Source organism: Perca fluviatilis, chromosome 14, assembly GCF_010015445.1.
Source record: "Perca fluviatilis chromosome 14, GENO_Pfluv_1.0, whole genome shotgun sequence".
NCBI lineage: Eukaryota > Metazoa > Chordata > Actinopteri > Perciformes > Percidae > Perca > Perca fluviatilis.
In genome coordinates, this window is record NC_053125.1 from 10,444,622 (window position 1) to 10,468,151 (window position 23,530).

The 23,530-nt window shown below is 42.2% G+C and overlaps 1 protein-coding gene across 5 annotated transcripts in view; it reads left to right on the top strand.

Annotated features, from left to right (window-relative positions):
* The window catches only part of kdm6ba (lysine (K)-specific demethylase 6B, a), a 138,390-nt gene that overhangs the window by 98,392 nt on the left and 16,468 nt on the right, over positions 1-23,530 (top strand). For 3 of the 5 annotated variants that reach the window (XM_039822830.1, XM_039822832.1, XM_039822833.1), the window contains 5 exons: positions 4,646-4,707; positions 20,432-20,517; positions 22,427-22,548; positions 23,038-23,161; positions 23,373-23,465. In XM_039822830.1, the coding sequence (XP_039678764.1) occupies positions 23,043-23,161; positions 23,373-23,465 (212 nt within the window). In that variant the 5' untranslated portion in view covers positions 4,646-4,707; positions 20,432-20,517; positions 22,427-22,548; positions 23,038-23,042. Of the gene's footprint in view, positions 1-4,645; positions 4,708-11,057; positions 11,572-14,006; positions 14,104-20,431; positions 20,518-22,426; positions 22,549-23,037; positions 23,162-23,372; positions 23,466-23,530 lie in introns of those variants that run through there. The other 2 variants (XM_039822835.1, XM_039822834.1) reach the window with 2 other exon arrangements.

Consider the following 23,530-nt stretch of genomic DNA (forward strand, 5'->3'; position numbering starts at 1 on the left):
CTCTCTCTTTATCTTTCTCACAACCCTCCCCCCTCTTTCTCTTCCCACAGTCCTGATATCGATCAAGGTCAAATGATTATGTCAAAGCTTGTGACATTTATTCGATGTGTCATGAAAGAATGTTTTCTACCCTTGCAACAATTCAGCCTCCAACACACATTTGCTCTCTCTGGCATTCCTTCTTTTAAGGTGGCCCTGCTCCCCCACATTCTACTTCACCCACCTACACACACACACACACACACACACACACACAGCCAATCCACCTTTATAGTGTGGCCAGCTGTGGCCCTTTAGGGGGTGTGACCTTTGACCTTGAGTTCAAAGGTTTGGGGCCTTAAACATCGGGCTGCAAGATCAGTGAAGGCTGAGCCAGCTATATCTGCCTCATATTGACACAACTGCCCCACACACACACACACACACACACACACACACACACACGCATGCTGCCTAAGGCTATGTATAATGTGTTGGTTCTGTGTGTACAATCTCAATAGAAAAACATATGGAAGCCGCCATGTGTGGGTGTGTTTTATGTTGCAGCCCTGTAGGTAGAATATCAGAGTGAAAGAAAGACGGGAGAGCAAGAAAATAGAAGAATGAGAAAGGAAAGACGAGAGAAATGAAAGAGAGGTTTTCCGCTTGGAGTGGAATGGTTTGTGGAAATAGACACCAAATTCATCCATGTGTCTTAAGTACGGTAGCTTACTCACTTTGCTGTTCCATGCTAACACTTTAGCAACATTGACCAACAGTAGATGTTACAGAAGGAGAGAGGAGGGAAGAGAGGACAGGCTGATGGGTTACATGTTAAGTGTGAGGAGGAAGACCAGCGAGCTGGTGACATTTAGGTTGCGACAGCTGTCAACCACAACCATTTATTAAAAGGTCACATTCTTAGTTTATAAGAGATACAGAAAGTGTGTGTGTGTGTGGTGGGGATGTTTGTACTCAACGCATTGTTTGTTGCAGTATTCTCCAAAACACCAGGGGGTGTACGGACAAAATAATCTGTGAAAGAGCAAGAAGTAGTAGAGAAGAAGAAGAGAGCGGAAGTAAAGGAAAGCAGGCTGCCTGGCAACAGTAGTAAACTAGTAAACACATCCATGATAAACACAGACGTACCGCCAAACATTACATTTATCTACTCTACTTATAAACGTGACTGTCTTTTATCTCCAAATAGAAATTACTGTCTGCCTCTAACACTGTTAAGAACACTCTTTTCATAGGACCGTTTTTTAGCTTTGACAAAGCAATCTCTAATGTTTTTCCACACTCTCCAGCTAAATGCTTCTTCTTTTCCCAGTGTGGTGTCTCTCGCTGACCACATATTTAAGGCTGTTTGACTCCCTGTGGTCTGTACATGAAAAATCATACAGATGTTTGTAGAGGCGACCCTGCTCGGCCAGTCTTCCCAGCCGACCATGTTGAACTGACAGCGCAGCGTGCCCCAAGTTACAAAAATGCAGAGGTGCACGTGGTGACGTCATTTTAGGGCTGGCGCACCTCGAACTGTGAACACATGGCAGGTGCTGTGTGTTCTCACGATGCAAGCGGAGGTGTGTGTGTGTGTGTGTTTTTGTATGTTTTTGTGTGTGTGTGTGTGTGTTTTCGTGTGTGTTGGGGAGGTACACCAGAGTGCCACCTGTTCTCAGTCATGTGGCCCAGCACTGACACTGTGAATGAATCACTGAACAGGCGGCTCATGAGAAACACACACACACACACACACACACACACACACACACACACACACACACACACACACACACACACACACACACACACACACAGATGGCCATAGCGCTGGTCCAGGCCCTGCTGTGCATTTTGGCTGACACACACACACACACACACACACACACCATTGTGGTTTCATAAACCACAACAAATTACATATTGACAACAGAATGACCACATAACAGTCAGCACACATCACACATATATGATGAAACAAGAGAATAGAATACAAAATGAGCCCTGGTTGTCATGTGCCGGCAGAACAAGGTGTTGATCTGTAAGCCTTTGAGAAAAGTGCTTATGGATTGCTGACCACTGCTTCAACTCGCACTGGAATGTCACAGACATGTTTGACCTAGTTTTGACAAAAGGTAAAAATAGAAACGCTCCATCATCCCCAACACATTTTAAACCACAGACTTGCAGAAAAATGCTCAATATATTCAATTTCAATTCAATTTTATTTATAGTATCAAATCATAACATAAGTTATCTCGAGACACTTTACAGATAGAGTAGGTCTAGACCACACTCTATAATTTACAAAGCCCCAACAATTCCAACAATTCCAGTAATTCCCTCAAGAGCAAGCAGTGCGACAGTGGCGAGGAAAAACTCCCTCTTGGGAAGAAACCTCGGACAGACCCAGGCTCTTGGTAGGCGGTGTCTGACGAGCCGGTTGGGGGTGTGATGAACAGTGGCGATAGTAGTCACATTAATAATGGAACAGTGACTGGATGTAGCGGGAAGCTGCAGGGTTCAGCAGGACGCAGCATGACATTGCAGGGCATCGCTGAGCTCAGCAGGGTGCAGCAGGACCACGCGACAGCTGCAACCAGGGTCTTGGTGCCAACGTTCTCCAAGGAAATACGCTGGGGGAAAAAAGCATAAGGACTCCGGGAGTAAACTCCCCAGAAGCTAGGATTAGTAACAAGCATTTCTGGGATGGGCTGCACACAAATAATAGTAATAGTAATAGTAACAGTAATAGTAACAGTAATAGAAAGGGAGAGGAGAGAGCAGCTCAGTGTGTCAAAGGAAGGAAGTCCCCCGCAGTCTAGGACTATAACAGCGTAACTATAACAGGTAACTAAGAGAGACAGGTCATAAGGAGAGGTAGCTTTTTTCGGCTTAGGAACTCTCCCCCCCCGGATCCTGCCTTGGCTGGCCTGCCTCCCTCTACTTTGTTATGTATTATTAATCTAACAATTATGAAGAGAAGCAGTTGGGCCAGTTAGGTGAACACTGCAACTCCTCACCCCTAACTATAAGCTTTATCAAATAGGAGAGTTTTAAGTTCATTCTTGAATGAGGTGACAGTTTCTGCCCCCAACCCAGATCGGGAGCTGGTTCCATAGGAGAGGAGCCTGATAACTGAAGGCTCTGGCTCCCATTCTACTTTTAGAGACTCTAGGTACCACCAGTAACTCTGCATTCTGGGGAGCGCAGTGCTCTAGTGGGACAATAGGGTATTAGGAGCTCTTCTAGATATGATGGTGCTAGACCATTTAGAGCTTTGTAGGTCAAGAGAAGGACTTTAAACTCAATCCTGGATTCAACAGGAAGCCAATGCAGAGAAGCTAATACAGGAGAAATATGATCTCTTTCTTAGTTCTTGTGAGAACACGCGCTGCAGCATTCTGGATCAGCTGGAGAGTCTTAAGAGACTTATTTGAGCAACCTGACAGTAGGGAATTACAATAGTCCAGCCTGGAAGTAACAAATGCATGGACTAGTTTTTCAGCGCCGTTTTGAGACAGGATATTCCTAATTTTGGCAATGTTACGAAGATGAAAAAAGGCTGTTCTTGAGGTTTGTTTTAGATTGGCATTAAAGGATATATCCTGATCAAAGATAACTCCTAAATTTCTAACAGTGGTGCTGGAGGCCAGGGCAACACCATCCAGAGTAGCTATATCTCTAGATAATGAAGTTCGGAGGTGTTTAGGGCCCAGCACAATAACTTCAGTTTTGTTAGGGTTTAACATCAGAAAATTATAGGTCATCCAGGATTTTATATCCTTAATGCACTCTTGAAATTTTGCTAGCTGACTGGTTTCGTCTGGTTTGATTGACAAGTATAATTGGGTGTCATCCGCATAACAGTGAAAGTTAATTGAGTGTTTTCTAATAATATTGCCTAGAGGAAGCATATATAAGGAGAATAGAATTGGTCCAAGCACTGAGCCTTGAGGAACCCCATGGCTAACTTTAGCGTACTTGGAGGATTTATCATTAACATTCACAAATTGAGATCGATCAGAGAAATAGGACCTAAACCAACTCAGAGCAATTCCTTTAATGCCAACCAAGTGTTCCAATCTCTGTAACAGGATTGAATGGTCAATTGTGTCAAATGCAGCACTAAGATCTAGTAAAACAAGAATGGAGACAAGACCTTTGTCTGCAGCAGTTAAAAGGTCGTTAGTAATTTTCACCAGTGCCGTCTCTGTGCTATGATTCTTTCTAAATCCTGATTGAAAGTCATCAAATAAACTGTTGCTATGTAGAAAATCACATAACTGATTAGCAACCACCTTCTCAAGGATCTTGGATAGAAAAGGAAGGTTAGATATAGGTCTATAGTTTGCTAAGACCTCAGGATCCAGGGTGGGTTTTTTCAAAAGAGGTTTTATCACAGCTACTTTAAATGACTGTGGTACATAACCTGTTAATAGAGACATATTGATCATATAATAATATAGTTAGCAAACTGAATTTTGATGGATATAAAAGGGTACACTTTACGTTAACTTCTGTCCATAGTGACTGCTTTTTTGTGTGTGAATGTTGATCAAGTAACCAAGCAGTATCCAATGAAGTTGTGTCCAGCTCCTGGCTGCTGCTGACAATGTTCGACCTCAAGACTGACCTTTGTTCCTCCATGTTGTGATTTCAGGAGGTGGGAGGTGTAATGGTGGCCTGCTGAAAGAGACAGACTACATTACCCATGATCACCAGGTAAGGCTCTATTTTAGCTTAAAGTTTACACCATTTCCTCTCCCCTGGTTTCCTCTGTTTCTATCTTAATGTCATTTCTTTCATCCACAAACAAACAACACTGCCTACACATATACATACTGCAGTGTTAATGTTTTTCTAACGATTAAGTTAGTTTGGAGTACTTTTTCATGTGGTTTTTCAATCATTGTGTCCACCTTCTGCATTTATAGTAAGTAAGTAAGTAAGTAGTAATAATAAATAAGTAGTAGTAGTAGTAAGAGTTTGTATAGCACTTATCACAGACAGTCACAAAGTGCTTCACAGGCAAAATAAATACATACATTACAAAAGATCAATAGTCGTAAAAAGCACAATAAATCGTAGTAAAACACAAAACGTAAATACAAAGTAAAACAGTCAGCAATGTGGCTAAATTAATGCGTCTTCAGCTGCTTTTTAAAGATTTCAACAGAACCAGTCACTCTTAAAACGTGGCAAAGCCTTCCACAGTCTAGGAGCAGTTGTTTCAAAAGCTCGGTTACCTTTTGTTTTCAGCTTAGTATGAGGAACAGCCAGTAAACCCTGATCTGAGGACCTCATTCATCTGCTTACAACATAAGGGTGCAGCAGATCACTTATGTAAGCTGTTGCCTGACCATTGATGGCTCTGTAGGTAATTATAAGAATCTTGAACTGGATCCTGAATATATATTAATATTTAATAACAGGTAATACCTAAGTACATTAAGCACATACGTGTATATACACACGCTCACACACAAGCTCTATTGTATAGTATGGGGGTTATAGGTAGAGCAACAGTTTGAGATGTGTCAAAAGAGAGTGAGTAAGACAGGAGTAGGAGTAAAACACAGGGAGAATATTACGCACACATTCATTCAATAGTTAAGAAGGAACTGGTTGTGAAATAATATAACAATCTCTCTTAAACACATACACAAAGTCAGAACACGCCGACTTATTGGGAATTTAGCTTATTCACCGTAACCCCCAGAGTTAGACAAGTCGATACATACCCTTCTCATCTCCGTGCGTGCTGTAAAGCTGTCTGACGGCTCCAGCGGCATCAGCCCATCACAGAACAGGCAGGTGAATGGTTCCAGTAATCCTACTGCTCCAAATAAGTGAAAAAATAACGCCAACATGTTCCTATTTACATGTTGTGATTTGTAGAGTCACAGCGTGTACAAAAAACAACGTAACATGAGACACAGCCATCTTCTATCCGTAAACAAACCGGGAACGAATTGCTTCACTGCACTGCACACATACGCCCATTCAGGAACTGGCTAACAAGGTAGAGATGGCGTTTTTCACACTATCGTCATGGCTGAGCCGGCAAAAAAGTGCCTTTAATGTGGAGCTTCCAGTACAGTTTGTGGTCAAGTACAACACCCAGAAATTTACTTTCATAGACTTTTTCAATTATTTTGTTATCAATTACTATTTTAACATCGGTCTAATACGATTTCCAAATATCATGAATTTAGTTTTGTTCAAGTTTAAAGATAACTTATTTGAATCAAACCAAAGTTTTAATTCATTCATTTCTTTTGTGACCATTTCCAGCATCTGCTCCAAGTCATCCCCACAACAGAAAATATTTGTGTCATCAGCAAAAACAGTAAATTTTAGAACATTTGATACTTCACAAATGTCATTTAGGTAGAGGATAAACAGTTTTGGGCTTAATACTGATCCCTGTGGAACGACACAGGAAAGGCTCACTGAGCGGTGATTACCCATTTGAACAAACGGACTCCTGTTTTCAATTGTTTTTTTAATCCAGTTATAGGCCACACCTCTGATGCCATACATTTCCATTTTTTTAACAGGATTTCATGATCAACAGTATCAAACGCTTTTTTTTAGATCAATGAAAATCCCCACTGCATAGTTTTTGTTTTGAATACAATTTGTTAATCTTTATACTAACTCAATTAGAGCCATAGACGTTGATCTACCGGATCTGAATCCATATTGACTGTCCATTAGTAAATTGTTTTTATCGATGACATTATCAAGCCTTGTGACAAATAGTTTTTCAAGTATTTTTGAGAAATGAGAAAGCAAGGATATTGTTCTATAGTTATTGAAGATATGTGAGTCACCAGATTTATACAATGGGATGACTTTAGCTACTTTCATCTTGTCAGGAAAATGATAAATGACATATACATGTTAGTGGGTCTACAATCCCCTTTTATTACTTTTTTTTTACTAGAGACATATCAATGTCATCACAATGTTTTGAAGTTTTATTCATACTTTTACTTACAATCTCTATAAGTTCTTTGTTTTCTACAGTTCCCAAAACAAATTAGTATGGGTATGTTTCCACATGGTCCATGACAGAGCATTTCATCCCTGTGTACTTTATATCTTTGGCCAGTTTAGGGCCCACATGACAAAGAAATTGTTGAATCTGTCAACCACCTCATTCATATTTGTCAACGTCATGTCATTATCCTTGAAGTTTTCCGGATAATTCAATTTATTAAGTCCTGTAATAATGGTATTTATTGTATTCCATATTCCATATTGTTTTCACATTATATTTGTTATCCCCTAGTAATTTATTATAATCATCCTTCTTACATAACCTCATTATGTTAGATAATTTGTTTTTATATTTCTTATATTTTAACTCTGATTCTTTCGTTCTGTATTTTATAAAATTCCTATAAAGAGTATTCTTTTTTTTGCAAGCATTGTCACCATTTAGCTTCAGAGCTGCTACAAGCTCATTTTCACACTACTTGATGTTTTCTGCTTGTTTAAACTCAACATGTTAAAGTATTAGCATGTAGCACCAACACCAATTACCTACCAACCAGGGACCCATGGGTGATTTTGGTGCCCATGCTTTCAACTTTTAAGAGGAAAATTGACCAGTTAGATAACCTCCTGAAAACAGGATGTACTCCTTTTAAGAGCCAACTGAGCTTTTTAAGCTCCTCTTAGTGGAGTTTACTTTTTACTATGTATAACTTTGGAATAGTGAGTATATTAAACAGGACTGCAGTCCTAGCCTATCATAGAGCTACAGTCGGGATTAGCCGATTGTTTGAGGAACTAGAAGGAAAGCCGGGCTCCCCATCAACCCCTCTCCCCTTGAATAAGGGCCATAATTATCAGACTGTAGTGCTACATTCAGCCGGCTACATTGCTGCTATATGTGGGTGTGCTAAGCCAGTCTGCTTGTCTGACAGCCTGTGTGGCTTTCTGTCTCCTTGTGGTGTGTCTCTGCGTGAGTATGTGCGTGGAGGTGATTATTATCGTGTCTGTCGGTGTCTCAGTGTACCCAAAAGGCTGACTCACGGTATGCCACATGTACACACACACACACACACAGTCCCACACACACACAGTCCCACACACAATCCTACATATTGGAGGCAGAGAAGTACTATCTGTACCAGGGACACGGTCTCCTACGGCTGCAGAGCACACAAACACATGCACGCGCTCACACTGTGTGTGTGTGTGTGTGTGTGTGTGTGTGTGTGTGTGTGTGTGTGTGTGTGTGTGTGTGTGTGTGTGTGTGTGTGTGTGTGTTTCTCATGAGCACGTCTGCCTCTCTTCCACACACATACAGGATTGCTAGCCATAATAGGAGCTGTAAGAACTTATACAAAGGGTACACTAGAGTCCCACCCATGCCCACATCTGTCAGCAATCCTCTTCCTGTTCACTTTGAGGGGCTGATGGTCTCCCACCAAACTCTTTACGTTGATAAACTTAAACCTGAGCACACTTGAGACAATCCAGACACGTAAAGGAAGATAGGGTGTAATAATCTCATGCCATGGGAGCAATATGAGAATACAATACAACTTCAGATGAAAACATAACTCCATACACACCAGCAAAAAAAGGCACATGTGCAGCATATCATTTGCATAAATAGTAGTCGGTCTATTTTTGTCCGGAAGAAACCAGTGCAGAAATAGAATGGACAACATACACAACAGTAATAACACCATTGAGCGTAAGAAGCAGATAACATATATAGCCCACATACACAATGCACAACTTTGCAACTCTATAAGAGGTAAATAATGAGTCCAGCAATTGAAATGCAATAGCTTCCAGATGATGTTATAAAAACATTATATTATTACATTACTATAAAAAATATTTCCAGCTGACTTGATGTATCATAAAATGCATACTGATTATAACTTTAAGGATGCAGGATTTCAACAGTTTTTTTCACAACTTCCATCCATTTACAGAGAAATTTGTATCGACATACTAAGACTTTTTCAGCTGCTACAAGCTTTTGTTCCACAGAAGGTGGCCTTTTGATTTTTGCACTAGACCCTTACTTTATCTCACTTTTGCAGGCACACTAGCAGCTCTTAATGCTTCCTATTTTGGCCAACACACCTAAAAAAAAGTTCTTTAACTAACTGAATCTGTCCAAAGAGACTGCTGATTTCTCCACACAGCCTTAAACCAACAAAACAGTCATGTTCAAGCACACTGCCTCCCAGTGTCATAAAGACCCCTACTGTGCTGCATCCCTGTTCTTCCTCAACACAAAACACATTATTGAACATTCATTGTCACTTGACAATAGACTCCAGATCCACCCTGGTGGTACATACCGCACATGCCATGCACTTACTTCACCAGGAGTTTGAATCTAGCATACACACATCTTTTGTCACTCTTTACATATGCCTTCAGTTACCTCAAAATAGACTGTAACCTGTTGTGATATGAGAGAGAACAGACCGTGAGAGTATGATAGCATCACTGATCTTTACCGAGGCAGAGGTGTGATTATGTTCTGATTTTATTGTTTATGTAGTTTTATTTAGAATTGTTATGACCATAAAAAAACTTCATGTGTCCTTATGTCATCGTCTCAGCATCATTCATGACACATTCCCATCCTCCCCACGTCGGCTAATTTTACCTCCTGTTGTCCTGCTGAGGCAGTGCTTTCTAAATATAACCTCTACGTGTGAGTGTGAGTGTGTGTGTGTGTGTTTGCACTCTTTGGTCTTACTGAGTACAGGATGGTTACTTTGGCAAGGAAAAGCTTGAACAAATGTTGCTGGCCTTAGAGAGACCCATTTGAGTTTTTTAAAGCCTTGTTTACCTCACAACAAATCTTAGCTGGCTGCCTCTGAGCTTATTCCATATAATTATTGTACTTCCATGTTATGAAATGTAAGATGGTTAATGTCACCCACTAGACAGGAACGAAAAATATATTAGCCGCATAACTTAGGTTTTATTTATAACTCTAGCCATGTGTACTGTATTGTAATAATATATAATACATAGTTGAATATTGTTTAAAGATCTCTCGCTCTCCACTGTCTAATACTGCATAAACACTATGTACATTCTACAGTTAATATAGTCTATATAGATATTATGGATAATCTATACACAAACCTCACAGTGGCTTATATATCATCATAAAATCTTATATTTATATATAGTATAGAGTTTTTTTCAACAACTTTACATATAAGACTGCATAGAGAATAATACCTCACTTTTAATAATGCACCTTTTTAAATGGTTTATAAGCTGTAACTACTTGCTTTATTAGTGGCTAATAAATCACTAATAAATCATTTATGCTTTGTAGATCAGTTATAAGCTATTTATGAAAGCAACTTTGGGGTGGCCATGTAGGTTGTGAAAAATGTTCAGTAGGCTATTTTCATTTATTTATAAGAATGTTGTTCTTTAAAAATGGCTTAACTGATCGTAAATCATTAGTTAATTGTGTATTCATATTGACAAAACCATTAGTTACACAGCTCATACACCCTAAAGGTGCCTGTTATTATAAAATATATCAGGGACATCATGTACTACAATTTACTAATGTTTCCCAATACTCCAGTCTTCCAGTAAAGTTTTAGGACAGGCTTACATATAAAAAGTCTATTCATAATCCATATGTATCTTACAGTATGTTTGCTTTTTTTTAACCCATGCAATGGTAAAATCTACATTGAAGGTTATAACCCCTACATAGGTTTATTTTAGAACATTTAGCCTGTAGAGCTGATACCTGGACCTATTTATAGTGCACTAAATCTAATCATAACGCAGCGATAGGCTACTGTATCTGTCTTCCTGTAGTAATATGGCGTCAGGGGGTAATACTCTTCCTCATCCAAAAATAGACTGTTACGAAAATGGTGGCCGTGGCGCTGTTCACCTAGTCCAACACTCGGTCACGAGTCCGCCAAAAAAATGTGGAGTGAAATAAATAGGAAAAGTACAAATGAATAAACGGCAGAAGGAGGTAGGAGGAGCAGCTCCGGTACCAGGAGTATGACTCGGTTTGCGCTCTCAGGGAATTCCGGGACTGTGGGGTGACGTCACGTGAGTGCACGCCTCTGTGCGTGGTTCTGTCCCTTTAAAACAGAGCTCAGCGCAATACGATCCCTGCCTGGCTACTTGTGTGTGTGTGTGTGTGTGTGTGTGTGAAGCAGAGGAAAAAAGGAGCTCGACGAGGAGAGATACAGAGACCCGGCACAGCGGGGCTGTCGCTACATGGCAAAGACAGCCATCAAACGGAATAATAACCAGAATACCTAAAGAAGAACAAGCCTATCAAGGACATCAGAGAGGACCGTCGGTCGTCAGGCGGCTAGAGTTTCATGGTTGTTCCGAGAGGAAGCGACGGAGACTAACAGGGATTACGGGGCTGGAGCTGCTCTCCTCAATCGGCTCTTCGGAAATTTCTCTGCAGACCCGGAGCTCCAAATTTAAGGATACAAAGACTACAAAGCCTACTAAAGGAACTGGATACATAGGCTGTTTCTATTTGAAAGGGCTATTTTATTTCTGGAGCGTCCATTCGAAGGACTTCAATGAACGGTGAGTGCTGTGTGAACTGGGAGCATTTAAAGTCCAGTCGACTTTGTTTTGGTTGTAAGCAGGCAAGTTAGTTGTCATGGAGAAGTCCGTTTTACCACGATATTTCTCAGTGTGTCGAGTTATTAAGTCATTAGCTATAGATATGCTGTTTCGTTATGGTTTCTTGTTGATTTAAAATGGGATATGTTATTCATGACAGCAATTAGCCTATTGAATTATTGTAATTGATTAAATCGGAACCCTAGATCGCCTATAATCGATGAGGTGGGGGAATTTCGCTGTGCTTTTTCTTAACCACAAGTAACTCTTAAAATCCCACGCGTGCGTGTCTCGATTCGGAGAATTGTTTAACTCCTTCGCGATTGATCATCTTTACTGGACATGTTTAATCATTCAGTTCACGTGGATCGGAGTCATTTTTGGAAATTGGCTTTGATGTGAATGTGGGGTTCCTGGGCTTTTTGTATCAAATGCCACATAATAACCCCCTATTTTTTAAGGTGTTATCCCAGGGAAAGCTCTCACAGTTCTTACAGTACACTGTTTGTGTTTCAGCGTAGAATCAATCCCATATACATCGCCGGTAATGACACAAAGTAGTCGTCCTAATATATTCATGAAATGGTGAAAATGATCTTATCATCATATTGCTGTGGGACACCCCGGGTCCTACTTTGGTCATTGTTGCCCTGAAAACTCCTGATCATCCCATGGCTAGAAAAGGGAAGGAGAACTGGAGGACAGGGGAGAAAATTGCCTGTGTAAGGAGATCTCACGCCATTGTGTGTGTGTGTGTGTGTGTGTGTGTGTGTGTGTGTGTGGGGTAGTAGTAGTAGCCTAGTGTGTGTCTCTGCTAGAGTTGGAGTGGGGGAGGTGGGCAGGATCACTGAGGTCGGCAGCCGTATAAAGTGAATGGATAGCTGCCCCCTCACCACCCCCAGTCAATCCTTACGCACACAAAGAGCCGAATTGAAAGGAAGTGATTTGCATCACCTCTCGTTTTGGGGGGAGGGGCGGTGTTTGCGCTGTCCTTTAGGTCTGGGTTTCAGTCCGAGCCCTTAAAGTCTGACCACATAGTATTGTTTGGTCAACGTGATCGTTAAAGTATTACCACCATAGAGGCAACACTAGTCCAAACTAAAGTGACTTTTCGTCTTTCAAACACATTTCTGGCGCTCTTATCTTGATCCATGCCCTCCTATGAGGAGAAATAAAGCCTACAGGAGTCAGGTGGCATGTCCCCACACCGTAATAACACCCCCAGCTGGCGCGCATGTCTGTTTACATAAAAAAATGCATTGAAATTACACATGGCGATGAGTAAAAAAACAAACAAACAATGGATGTTAAACGAGGAGAAAGTCGAGTAGTTTGGGGCGGGTCATGTCTTGTTGGTATTGGTGGTGGTTATTACCTCAACGCCCACAGACGTTAAACGTTATCCACCCTTTTTCACTGGTCATCGGACAAGCGGTTGATGATAATTTGTGGCTGGCTGGGGGACTTATTTGTCACTTTATTACCCACAATAATGGAGCCCAGATCAGGAAGAGTGGAGTGTGCTGGCATGGGGTCGTGAATAAAAACAAAAAAAGCCTTTGAAGGTTCACTTCCTATCAATCAGATCGATCGGCATGGAAAGCAGTGGCGTGTTTTGTCTCTACGTTTGATGTCGGAGGTTGTAAAATGTTAAAACTTCAAATCGCTTCACACACACTCTTGCCCGGCTGTGTGCTGCCTCAGTTCTCCCCCGCCCCGTTTGTCTCGTGATCTCAATAGGAGTGTGTGTGTGTGTGTGTGTGTGTGTGTGTGTGTGTGTGTGTGTGTGTGTGTGTGTGTGTGTGTGTGTGTGTGTGTGTGTGTGTGTGTGTGTGTGTGTGTCAGTGAATGAACAATCGCCGCCCATTTTACTATGAGTAAGGATGAACGTGGAGGAAAATTAAAGTGATACACACGAGCCATGAGGAGAGAGAGATGATGGAAATAAAGCTGTGTTAACTCAACAATAGTGAGTCACACAACTTGAATAAGCAGATATGGTGTGTGTGTGTCCATATTTAGCTTTGATGGGGTGTTATGGGGTGTCCTAAGCAAATTAATAATTACTTTGATGTAATTAAGATTTTTCCTTTTTATGTGTGCGTCTGGCATGGGAAATGGGTCAGTAGGCTGGGCTAAAGTGCTTACTCATCTAACACTGCTTTGACAGTGGACGGTGATGAAACAAGAGCTGTGTGTGTCTTTGCTGTGTGACAGTCCATCAGATTTTGGGGGGTTCTCCTGCCTCTTGACTGCCTTTGTTGCCTGTTACACAAAACAAATACAACCGTGTGTGTGTATGTGTTTCAAAGGGAAGTGGTCATGTCATGATGAAATGTCTGTGTGACACCATGCTGTTGCAGCCTTTCTAGTAAAGGGTGTTGTTTGTCCTCCAGAGAGCAACTCAAACAAGAAAGAGAAGGAACGAAGGAGGTGCAGGACAACATCTGCCCTGCTGACGATTTCTCAAACACTCCCCACACGCCCCAACAGGTCAGGCGTTAAAACACAAGTTCTTCTACGTGTTAGCTGGCACATTGTTTGGAAAACAGTTGAAGAATTTCCCATCCCTTCATGTCAGCAGAAACACTGAACATTTAAAGGGGCACTGTTTGAATTCCTCTTTTTACATGAAAGTACAGTAGTATTTATAGTACAGTATTAACTACATGTATTACTTTATAACTGGGCACAGTGCTGGTTGGCTGCACTCAGTACTGCAGTAAAATAACGGTCAGTTTATTTATTCTCCTGCAGTGCATGCAAACACTTTTTCAGACAGCAAGATGAAGGTTTTTGGTCAGGGTCAATGGGGTCAAAAACTCAGTCAAGCAAGTGTGGAATTCCACCATGCACCGTTAGAGCGCCTGCTGTGGATCCTGGTCAGAAGTGTGGGCCAGTCACAAGCTGCAACCTCCGGTGCTGAAAAATGAAGCCAATTCAGAAGTGCCACAGACTGCATTACATCGATTGGCAATCCCCAGAGACCCCCATGTTAAAATGCCCAACTTTACAACAGAATTAGAGGGGGGGGGCTCCATCTACGCTCCAACTCGTTGCCCATTTTTGGATTAGCCAATGTCAGGCACTGCCAAGATGGCAACCACTAGGAGCTGCACATTTTGAGCTTCATTTTGGCTCTTTAGAAACCTATGGGTGACATCACAGAGACTACATCCTTATTTTAAACACTCTATGGTCAGACCCCAAAACACAGGAAGCAGCCCATTTCTGTAGGGTTCTTAATAGGCAAAGGGTTATTTCCTTATTATGTATTTCTTATTAGTTTCTATGGTCCAGCAGGACCCTGCTATACTGCCAGCCAACCATGAGGCTTATACATCCGTAACTATAAATATTATACAATGTCATACATACAGCTGTGGTCTTGCTGTGTTTTGGACCTGAGGACAGTAAGGAAAAACATCAGTGTAATTCATTCCAGAAGTTGAGGAGTGAATTTACTGCAGGCAGCGAAATGCAGCCACAAATCAAGCAAATAGGCTAATGTGGAACATGGCAGCATTTTCAACAGGGAATCAACAATGGTATTAGAATAAGAAAATAATATTGTCTGGAGATTGAATCTCTCTGAGTGAATAGAGCTGTGTTAAAGGGTAACAGGGTGTTTATGTCCTGTTTGCCTGTTCAGCCGAGTGAGAGAAAAAGGGAAAGTTTTCCCTCCGAGTTCAGTTCCTCTGTGTTATCTCTGGCCCTGAGCCACTGATGATGATGCCACGGTGGAAGGGGAGGGGGGGTGTTCAAACCTACACACTGTTTGTGTGTGTGACTCATGCCCAAAGTTACACAGACTCACACACCTTGGAAATAATTTTCTTCCTTTATTTTATTTATTTTTTTTTTTAAACCTCCTGTGACTACTTTTACCCACATCGGCAAAATAAATGATAACTCTACAGCGAGTAGGCCTGTGTGCATCATGGGAGATTTATTTAAAAAAAAAAAAAGAATGGCCTGAAAGATTGGTATTCAAAGAATCTGTAAACAGGCCTTGGATTCTCAGGACTAAATGAACAAACAGCGCAGCCATAACAAAAACGGTCAGCCTGCGTCACAGTTGTTCTGATAAAGTCAAAATGATCTGTGCGTAATTACACCCACTGTACCAACAACGCTGCACCGGCCATCTGTACACATGCTGTCATTAACTCTGATGCATATATAGGACTCACACATGTTGTTTTTTGTGTGTGTGTGTCAGTCTGCTGATGAGACATATTGTTGTGTACTATGGAGGAAGAGGATGGTGCGTGAGGTCAGCCTGCCCTGTGTCTCAGTAAACATGTTTATCAGTAAAGACCTCACAAAAACCATGTTATGAATTCCTCTCTGTGTCCATCTCTGCCTCTCTAGGTTATCGGTAGTTTAATAACTGTTAGTGAAGACGCGACTGGTTCCCTTGGCAACTGTTACCTAGGAAGCAAAGGATCTTGTCTTAAGTGTATTTCTGAGTGTGTGTGTGTGTGTGTGTGTGTGTGTGTGTGTGTGTGTGTGTGTTGTGTGTGTGTGTGTAAAGTCCTGGATGTGGAATAGAATGACCTGGAGAGACAGAGCAGTATGAGGGAGGGGGATTTTGGTTATTTTTTTTTATGAACAAAGGCAGTGTGATGTTCTGTTTTGTCCTGAGCTTTTCTTAGATTTGTTATTGAAAATAATCACACAAAGAAGCAGAAAGAAAAGTTTGGGGGCTTTTGAGGTTGCTCAAGTGTGGAAATCGAGAGTGACGACGATCAAGTCATTGTCAGTTGTCGCCCACGTCCTCTGAGATTTCCGGTTTGTTGGGATTTACACGCTGCTTTCCTTTCCTTAGAGTCGCAGACCAGGTATTAAGTCACTCTTTTCTTCTGTCTCCCACGCGCGCACACACACACACACACACACACACACACACACACACACACACACACACACACACACACACACACACACACACACACACACACACACACACACACACACACACACACACACACACTCTGCCAACATATTTTTCGTCATTCACTTTTACCAGAAGCTAGTCAGAGGCAAGTAAATGGCTTTCCAAGTCAGTTCACTTGTTTCTGTTGACAGAGCTTGTGCGAGTCATGATTTGGACACACGTGCGGTTCATACAAGATGACTGTGTGTCTGAGGTGTATTTTAGGACTGAAACCTACCAGGTTTTTGACCCATTAGTCAGCCATTCATTAGTCACTTATCTATTTTATTACAGTCCAAAAGCTTTTTCAGACACTAAAACAGACTAACAGTTCATATCTTTACAACAGGAAGCCTCAGCCTTCAAACCCCTCCCCAAGGCCTCTCTTTCTCACACACACATACACACCCCTCGGGGAGGCCTACTTCCTGTGGTTGTGACGACAGCTTCCTCTCCGAGCTCTGTTCCCCTTCTCTTTAACGTCACACACACACATGCATCTGATCTGTGTGTATGTGAGAAAGAAAAGGAGATGCACCACACTAACCCAATTGTGTGTTGTCAGTCACATGCCCAGATGTCAGGGTGGTGAGTGCAGGAGACAAAATGGGCCTCATGTTTTTCTACCAGCCCCCTTCCTCCTTCTCCTCGTCCTGTTTCTTTTTCCCACAAACAGATAAAAATGTAGGCCAACTGTTTCTCGTCAGTGTGTAACTGAGGAACCGGAATTCAACATTTTCAATCTCCTTTTTAGAATAAAAAATCGATGGAAAAAGAGGTGTCGACAAGCCATCCAGCGCGTTGACAGTCGACCACAAACAGCCAAAACTAGACAGCATTTGGTTAGTGGTTGCTGCTAAACTGAAGCTTATCGCTGTTGTTTCAAAAGCTACTCGATGTTGAAATAAGTCGTCAACCCAGCAGTTAAAATGTGAAGATTTGAGATCTTCCTCCCCCTTTGCTTTGACGTGAATGTAGAGTAGATGTTCAGAAGTGCACATTTTAAGCCAGAGGAGACAAAGTAAGACTAAATGTATCTGGCCTGTTATGGCGTGCTGCTGAGCGTGGAAGGCCTGGGTGTAACTGGGTTAAGGGTTAGGTCAGAGCTCCGTCCCCTAGAAGAAGGGTTGTGTTGTTGACATGGATGCTAGCAGGAGATAATCGTCCACCACGGAGGTAAGAAGCCTCTGTGTTTGTGTGCCGGAACAATGTTTGCTTACCGTGTTCTCGGCCGACCAACACGGCCGTGTGTGTGTGTGGACATGATGAAGAAGGCCCGCGTCACCGTCTTGGAAAGGCATGCACGTTTTCACACGCACAAACACTCACGTACACACACACGGGGGACCTGGCAATGAGCTGGGGGTGAACGAATGCAGGGGCTGTGTGTTCCTCTGTGAGGAAGAGAGAGAGAGATCTGGTGTGTAATGGCCAATGGCCTAGAGAGGGCGAGGGAGGGAGACCGGACCATGCATGGCCTTTCCGTCATCCTCGGCCAGAAAGTCATTGCTGCCAGAACTTTTTCTCTCGCTTTGTTATCTGCCACTTCTCCCAGCCTTATCTGGTCATTTCTTATCAGACAGACTCTACAATGACTTTACCCGGACAGGAACACTCTCCATCTGCCTGCGTCACCCCCTCAGGAGTTGTCGGATGTCTCATCGTGTCAGTGCTTTTTCAAATGGTCCCTCCAGCACTTTCATTGTAAGCTGTCTGTTTACCCATCTATCTCAGGCAATATTGATTAACAATACCATGCTGCAAGAAGTCAAATCTCCAGCTCAACAAATCATTCATGATTTAGGTTTTGCAAGGACAATTTTTACACTTGGACCAATGGATATTTTTTGCAGTGTATGCCCTTACTGCCTCCCCTCATCTCCAGTCTATTTTCCTCTCATGGCCTCAGTGTGGTTGTCTGGCTGGGGAACAGAGCAGGCCAGTGGTTGGCAGGGAAGAGTGAGGGCGAATAAATTACGGCTACTGCACAAAGACAGACGTCATCTGAACATCTTAATTTCAGCCATTCGTTTCCCCTCAGCTCATGTTAGTAGTGTCTAAGCAAGTTTCCCTGTGCACAGCCACACATGTGACTTTGGTTTGTGTGTCACGTGGGACTACAGTGAATTTATGTATTTTGTTTGCGTGTTTCTTTTTTAGATGCCACAGAGGATTCAACAGAGCTCCTTTATTTGCTTTCTAGCTTTCTGGTTGGTGTGTTTGAAAACGGTTGGCACAGCTTTGTCTTTTTGCCATAGCTCCCTGCTTGGCCCCGCCTCCCAGCTGATAGCTGCTGTTGCCGGGACAACTATCTAGCATTACTGCAACAAGGGTTTTGACAGGAACAGCTCTTTGATGTCTTATGTCAATGGGGGATTTCACTTGAAGATGTACAGTGGGGGAATTTCTGATGTAACAGTGAATTACGTCATCTACGACATCTGTCAGAAATTGATAAATATATCAGCTGTGTATACTTCATTCGACTTACCTCACTGTACACAGCGAGAGAGAGGAACACTACAGTGTGTTGTGGTTAAATTCAGGTCGAAGCTCAAAGCAATCACACTTAAGCACTCGCATCATTCAGAGTGCCACTGAAGCTGAATTTTTGTTTTATCAGTGAAATTCTAACTTTTGATTGCTCAGCTGTTAAAAGTGATCAACAGATTGATCAACATGTTCACAGAATTCCCCCCATCATTTCCCTTTGATTCTTCTCTCGTCATCACATCCTGTTTGTCTATCTAAACACACATGCATAATCAACCCAAGCGGCGCACTGCAGAAATGACACGAAGTCCGAGAAATTCCCGCTGTTGTCACACAATACGCCCCCGGTCACCTGACTGTAAGTGGTGTCCCAGGTGGGCGGAGTTTTGGGCCAGCGGTTTGGGGTAAGCCCTTGCGCAGGGTGCTGAGTCATGAGGGGGTTCCCCAAAAAATAAAATACGTAATGCTCGCAAACACACTCTCACTGTTTCCTCCGTATACATAACAGAACTGAACGCTAACTCGTAGCTGGTATAACCACATTTCATCACTTTGGTATCATCTGAAAGAACCCGAGCTGGTATGTAACACTGTCTGCCGTCAGACATGTACACTATCTGGTTTCAGAGTACTGAGTTCCTCACACTGTGCTGGTAGAGTGGCTGTGAGCAATGTGATAGCCAGGGTAGCAACGGGAATAGATGACTGTTTGGTCACAGCAGACATAAACACACACCCTGTATAAAAGTGGTAATTACAAAACTCGCCACTGTGTCCTTGTTTGCACTCACCAGTCCCAACTAGGTCTCTTGCAAGATTTCTCTTTGTATCGCTCTTTCTTTTTTTCTGATTTCCATGTCACACTCTCTTCCTTTCTCCTTTATGCCATGTGTTTTATTATTTTACTATGTTTGCGCTACTCTTTCACATGTGATAGTTGACTTAGCCGGCCCGGCTCTTCCTGTTAGGGCAAGATCAGCCTTGTTTGTGTGTCTGCCTGCCTGTTAAGCTGCACATTGTGTCTGTGTTAGAAGAGAAAGCAAGAGTGAGCGAACAAGAGCCCCTTGCTCCCATTGTGTCGGCCTCCCTGCAGAGTTTTTTGCCTCTGAGCCACCCTCAAGTTTTCCATGCTGCTCTGAAACCAGGTGCCATCTCAGAAGTCAGGAGGGTTTTAGTGACGATACTCTGTCTAGAAAGTCAGAAAAGAGAAGCAGCAGGACAAAGAGGTTGTCGGTTCATACTGAAAGCAAATCCCACCCTCAGCCCTGAATTATATCATGTGTTTTCAGGCTTCATATATAATCATACGTCTGAGTATTGTGTTCGCTTGGCTTCATGTTGTTTTAATGACAGCTTGACATGAATGTTTTTGTCGTATTTGTCTTTCAGGGTTGCGGAGCCCCAGAGAGATGATTGGCAGCCAAAACTAAGACATAACACAACTGTGAATCAATAACTTGGTGCTACTCTTAAAGGTAAGCTCAGCATGAGTATGTGTGTCGTAAAGCATGTCGTGTGCAGCCTTGACAGTTAATGCCAGCCTATCTTCACGTAGCAGCAGAGCCTGGTCGATGATGATCCCAGTGAGTCGGAAGGTGTGTGTGTGTGTGTGTGTGTGTGTGTGTGTGTGTGTTGTATTGAAATATCCCCAACTGGCCTTAAAATAGAGACACAGACATCCAGAGTTGGTGGGAGGAAGAAAGGCAGAGAGGAGTAACTGGTGGGAGGAAGGACTGCATATGACCAGAGCTAATTTAGGAAAACTGGTGGAAAACTGAGCAAGAGAAATGAAAAATGAATCATAACCTGCATGTATGTTACTCTCCAACTAATGCATTATACATCACTTGTCACTTTTCTTTTTTAAATGTCACATTATTTGTCTTTAACATTTGGAGCCATAAGGGACAAGTCATGTATAATGCATCAATTGGAGACTTGCACACACAGGTTATGATTCATTTCTCTTGCCATTGAACAACTTGTTACTTTTATGTTACACTTCCACTGCGACGGAAATCAAATATATCCAATCAAATGGTCTTGACATCTTTGAACTGGTGTCCTCCAAATTAAGAGTGAAGTAATCGGGAGATTAAGGTGGGATATTGTTATTTTCGGATAAATCATCTTTAGTATAACAATTTAACAGAGATGACAAAACATTCATATTTTAAATAATTTTATCTGTTACATCTTCAGTGCAAGTATGTTTGTTAACACTAGTTTTTAACAGCAGTGGTGAATGTGTGTAGGTGCAAATACATCCCTCCTAATACATACCCTCTCAGGTTTTGTCAGGGATCTCTTTTGTTGTCTTTTTTTAATCGAGGTACATGCACATCTTTGTATCTTGACACCTTCTGTCTTTTGTATTGTGTATGTGTGTGGGGTGTTTCAGAAAGCAGGGAGGGGAGGGAGTTATCTCTCGGCTTCTTTTATGTTTTCCCCTCAACCGTTTCTCTTTGTGTTGTCTCTGTGTCTGTGTGTATGTGGTAAGGTGTGTGGGCGTTTTCATGGCACTGTTCCTACTCTCCACTCCACCTCCCTTCCATCCCTTCCTTCTTCTCCATCTTTTTTCCTTAATCTATCCTTCCATCCTGTTCAGACCGTCTGTCGCTGCTGCCCCCCTCCCTCTCCATCACGCCTGCCGTAATGAGATTAAACCTTAGTGTATCCACTGGGTATGCACACACACTTTGTATATACACCCTTCAGAGCACTGCAGCACACACACACACAATCATCCACTTAAGAGAGCACAGTATTTTGTCTCACATGCACTAAATCAGCAAAGGCTGACACAACCATGCAGCTTGCACACTTGGCATTGCTTCCAACACTACACACACTCACACAGACACACTTGGCATGTGACCAAGTCCTCTCACTCTTAGTCTTTCCCTCTGTCCATTGTTATCAGGAGGCCCATGGTAAGGATTACAGTAACCCCAGGTCTGTCCTCATAGGTGAGCTTCTTACTGAGCCATCTGGGCTTCAGTAATAATTCAGTTCAGTTCCGAGTGGCTTACTGGCGCCTCTTACAGGCTGACTGACTCATAGCAGCCAGCTACAGACAAAGACATCCAACGTGATTTAAGTCTTCAAGTGAATTTAAGTTATTCTAATCTTGCTTGGGGGAATGTCTAAACAAAAACAGAATCAGAGGAAATCTTAGTGGTGGGAATTAGATGTAAATAAGGGTAAATAAAAAGGTTTAATTAAGGTTTTCTCTCCAGTCACAGTGAGCTCTCCATTGCCATATATTTGACTTGCACCACCTATATAATAGAGAGCCCACTGGCATTTATTGGCTTTTCACTGTGTCTCTGTCTTACTCGTTCTCATATAGTGACTCTCCTGTTCTTCTCTCTCTTACTGTAGCTAATAGGCTTTGGGGTTCTTGGTGCTAAAGACAGAGGAGTCGGGCAGTACAGATATTCTCAGTGTTGGAGTGAGGCCCTCTCTGTGCTGCAGTGGAGGGCTTCACAGACACAGCTAGTCTGGTGAGTAAGAGCTGCACTTTAATAACATTCACTGACAGACATTGTGTTGTAAGTATATGATATACAGTACATACTGCTGTTATACAAGTTTAAAAAAAAAAAAAAAAATGGTACCAGTAGTCTATAGAAATATGTGGCAACGTGTGTGAATATGTTGAAAGTAAAGCATGCCAATTCAAATAAATCATCTCTTTCAAACTGCTATATTTAAGTTAGATGAGAGATAACAACATGTAAAAACATTTCTGAGTCTCAGCAACAGCCCATAATTTTCATGGGCTAACTAGTAATTGTAGTGCAATAGATTTTTAAGGTAATCTGTTGAACACTGGTGTTTGTGGCAAAATGAGAAGTCTGTCATTTGACCATAAACCCACCATGGACGTCATAATATTGAAAGATCTTGGTACTTTATAACAGTAACACACAGAGTGATTATATTTTCTATTTATTAAGATAACCTTAAAGTCATAATACTAACATCCGCAGGCTGGATGCATCACGCAGTAGAGCAGTTTGGCGGGCGTGGCACACGGGATTCCTTCCCTCTGGACGGACTCAACCGGGGACCATGGGCTCCCGTGGGCGGCCGCGCCTGGCAGCCACCTGCCAGGTCTGTGTCCATGGCAACACACACAAACTCTGCTAACCTCTTTGTTAACTTTAATCTTTAATCAGCTTTAACATGTAATTAAGTTTTTGAGTTTCACGTTTTTATAGCAGAACTGAAGTAAAAGCTCAAATGTACTTAACAACCTTGGTGTAAAAACTGCTAGGAAATGTCATCTGATTGTACCATGTGTGCTGTCTCTGTTACTCTGCAGGTGTTCGCCTGGAATAAACCACCAGCTCCTTTCCCATCTACCTCCTGGTCCTATGGGCGGACTGAACCATCCCAGTAAATTCTTTAGTAATGGGTAAGTCATGCACAAAATCATCAGTGAAAGAACAACATTTAGAAAGTGACATGATGAAGCAAGCA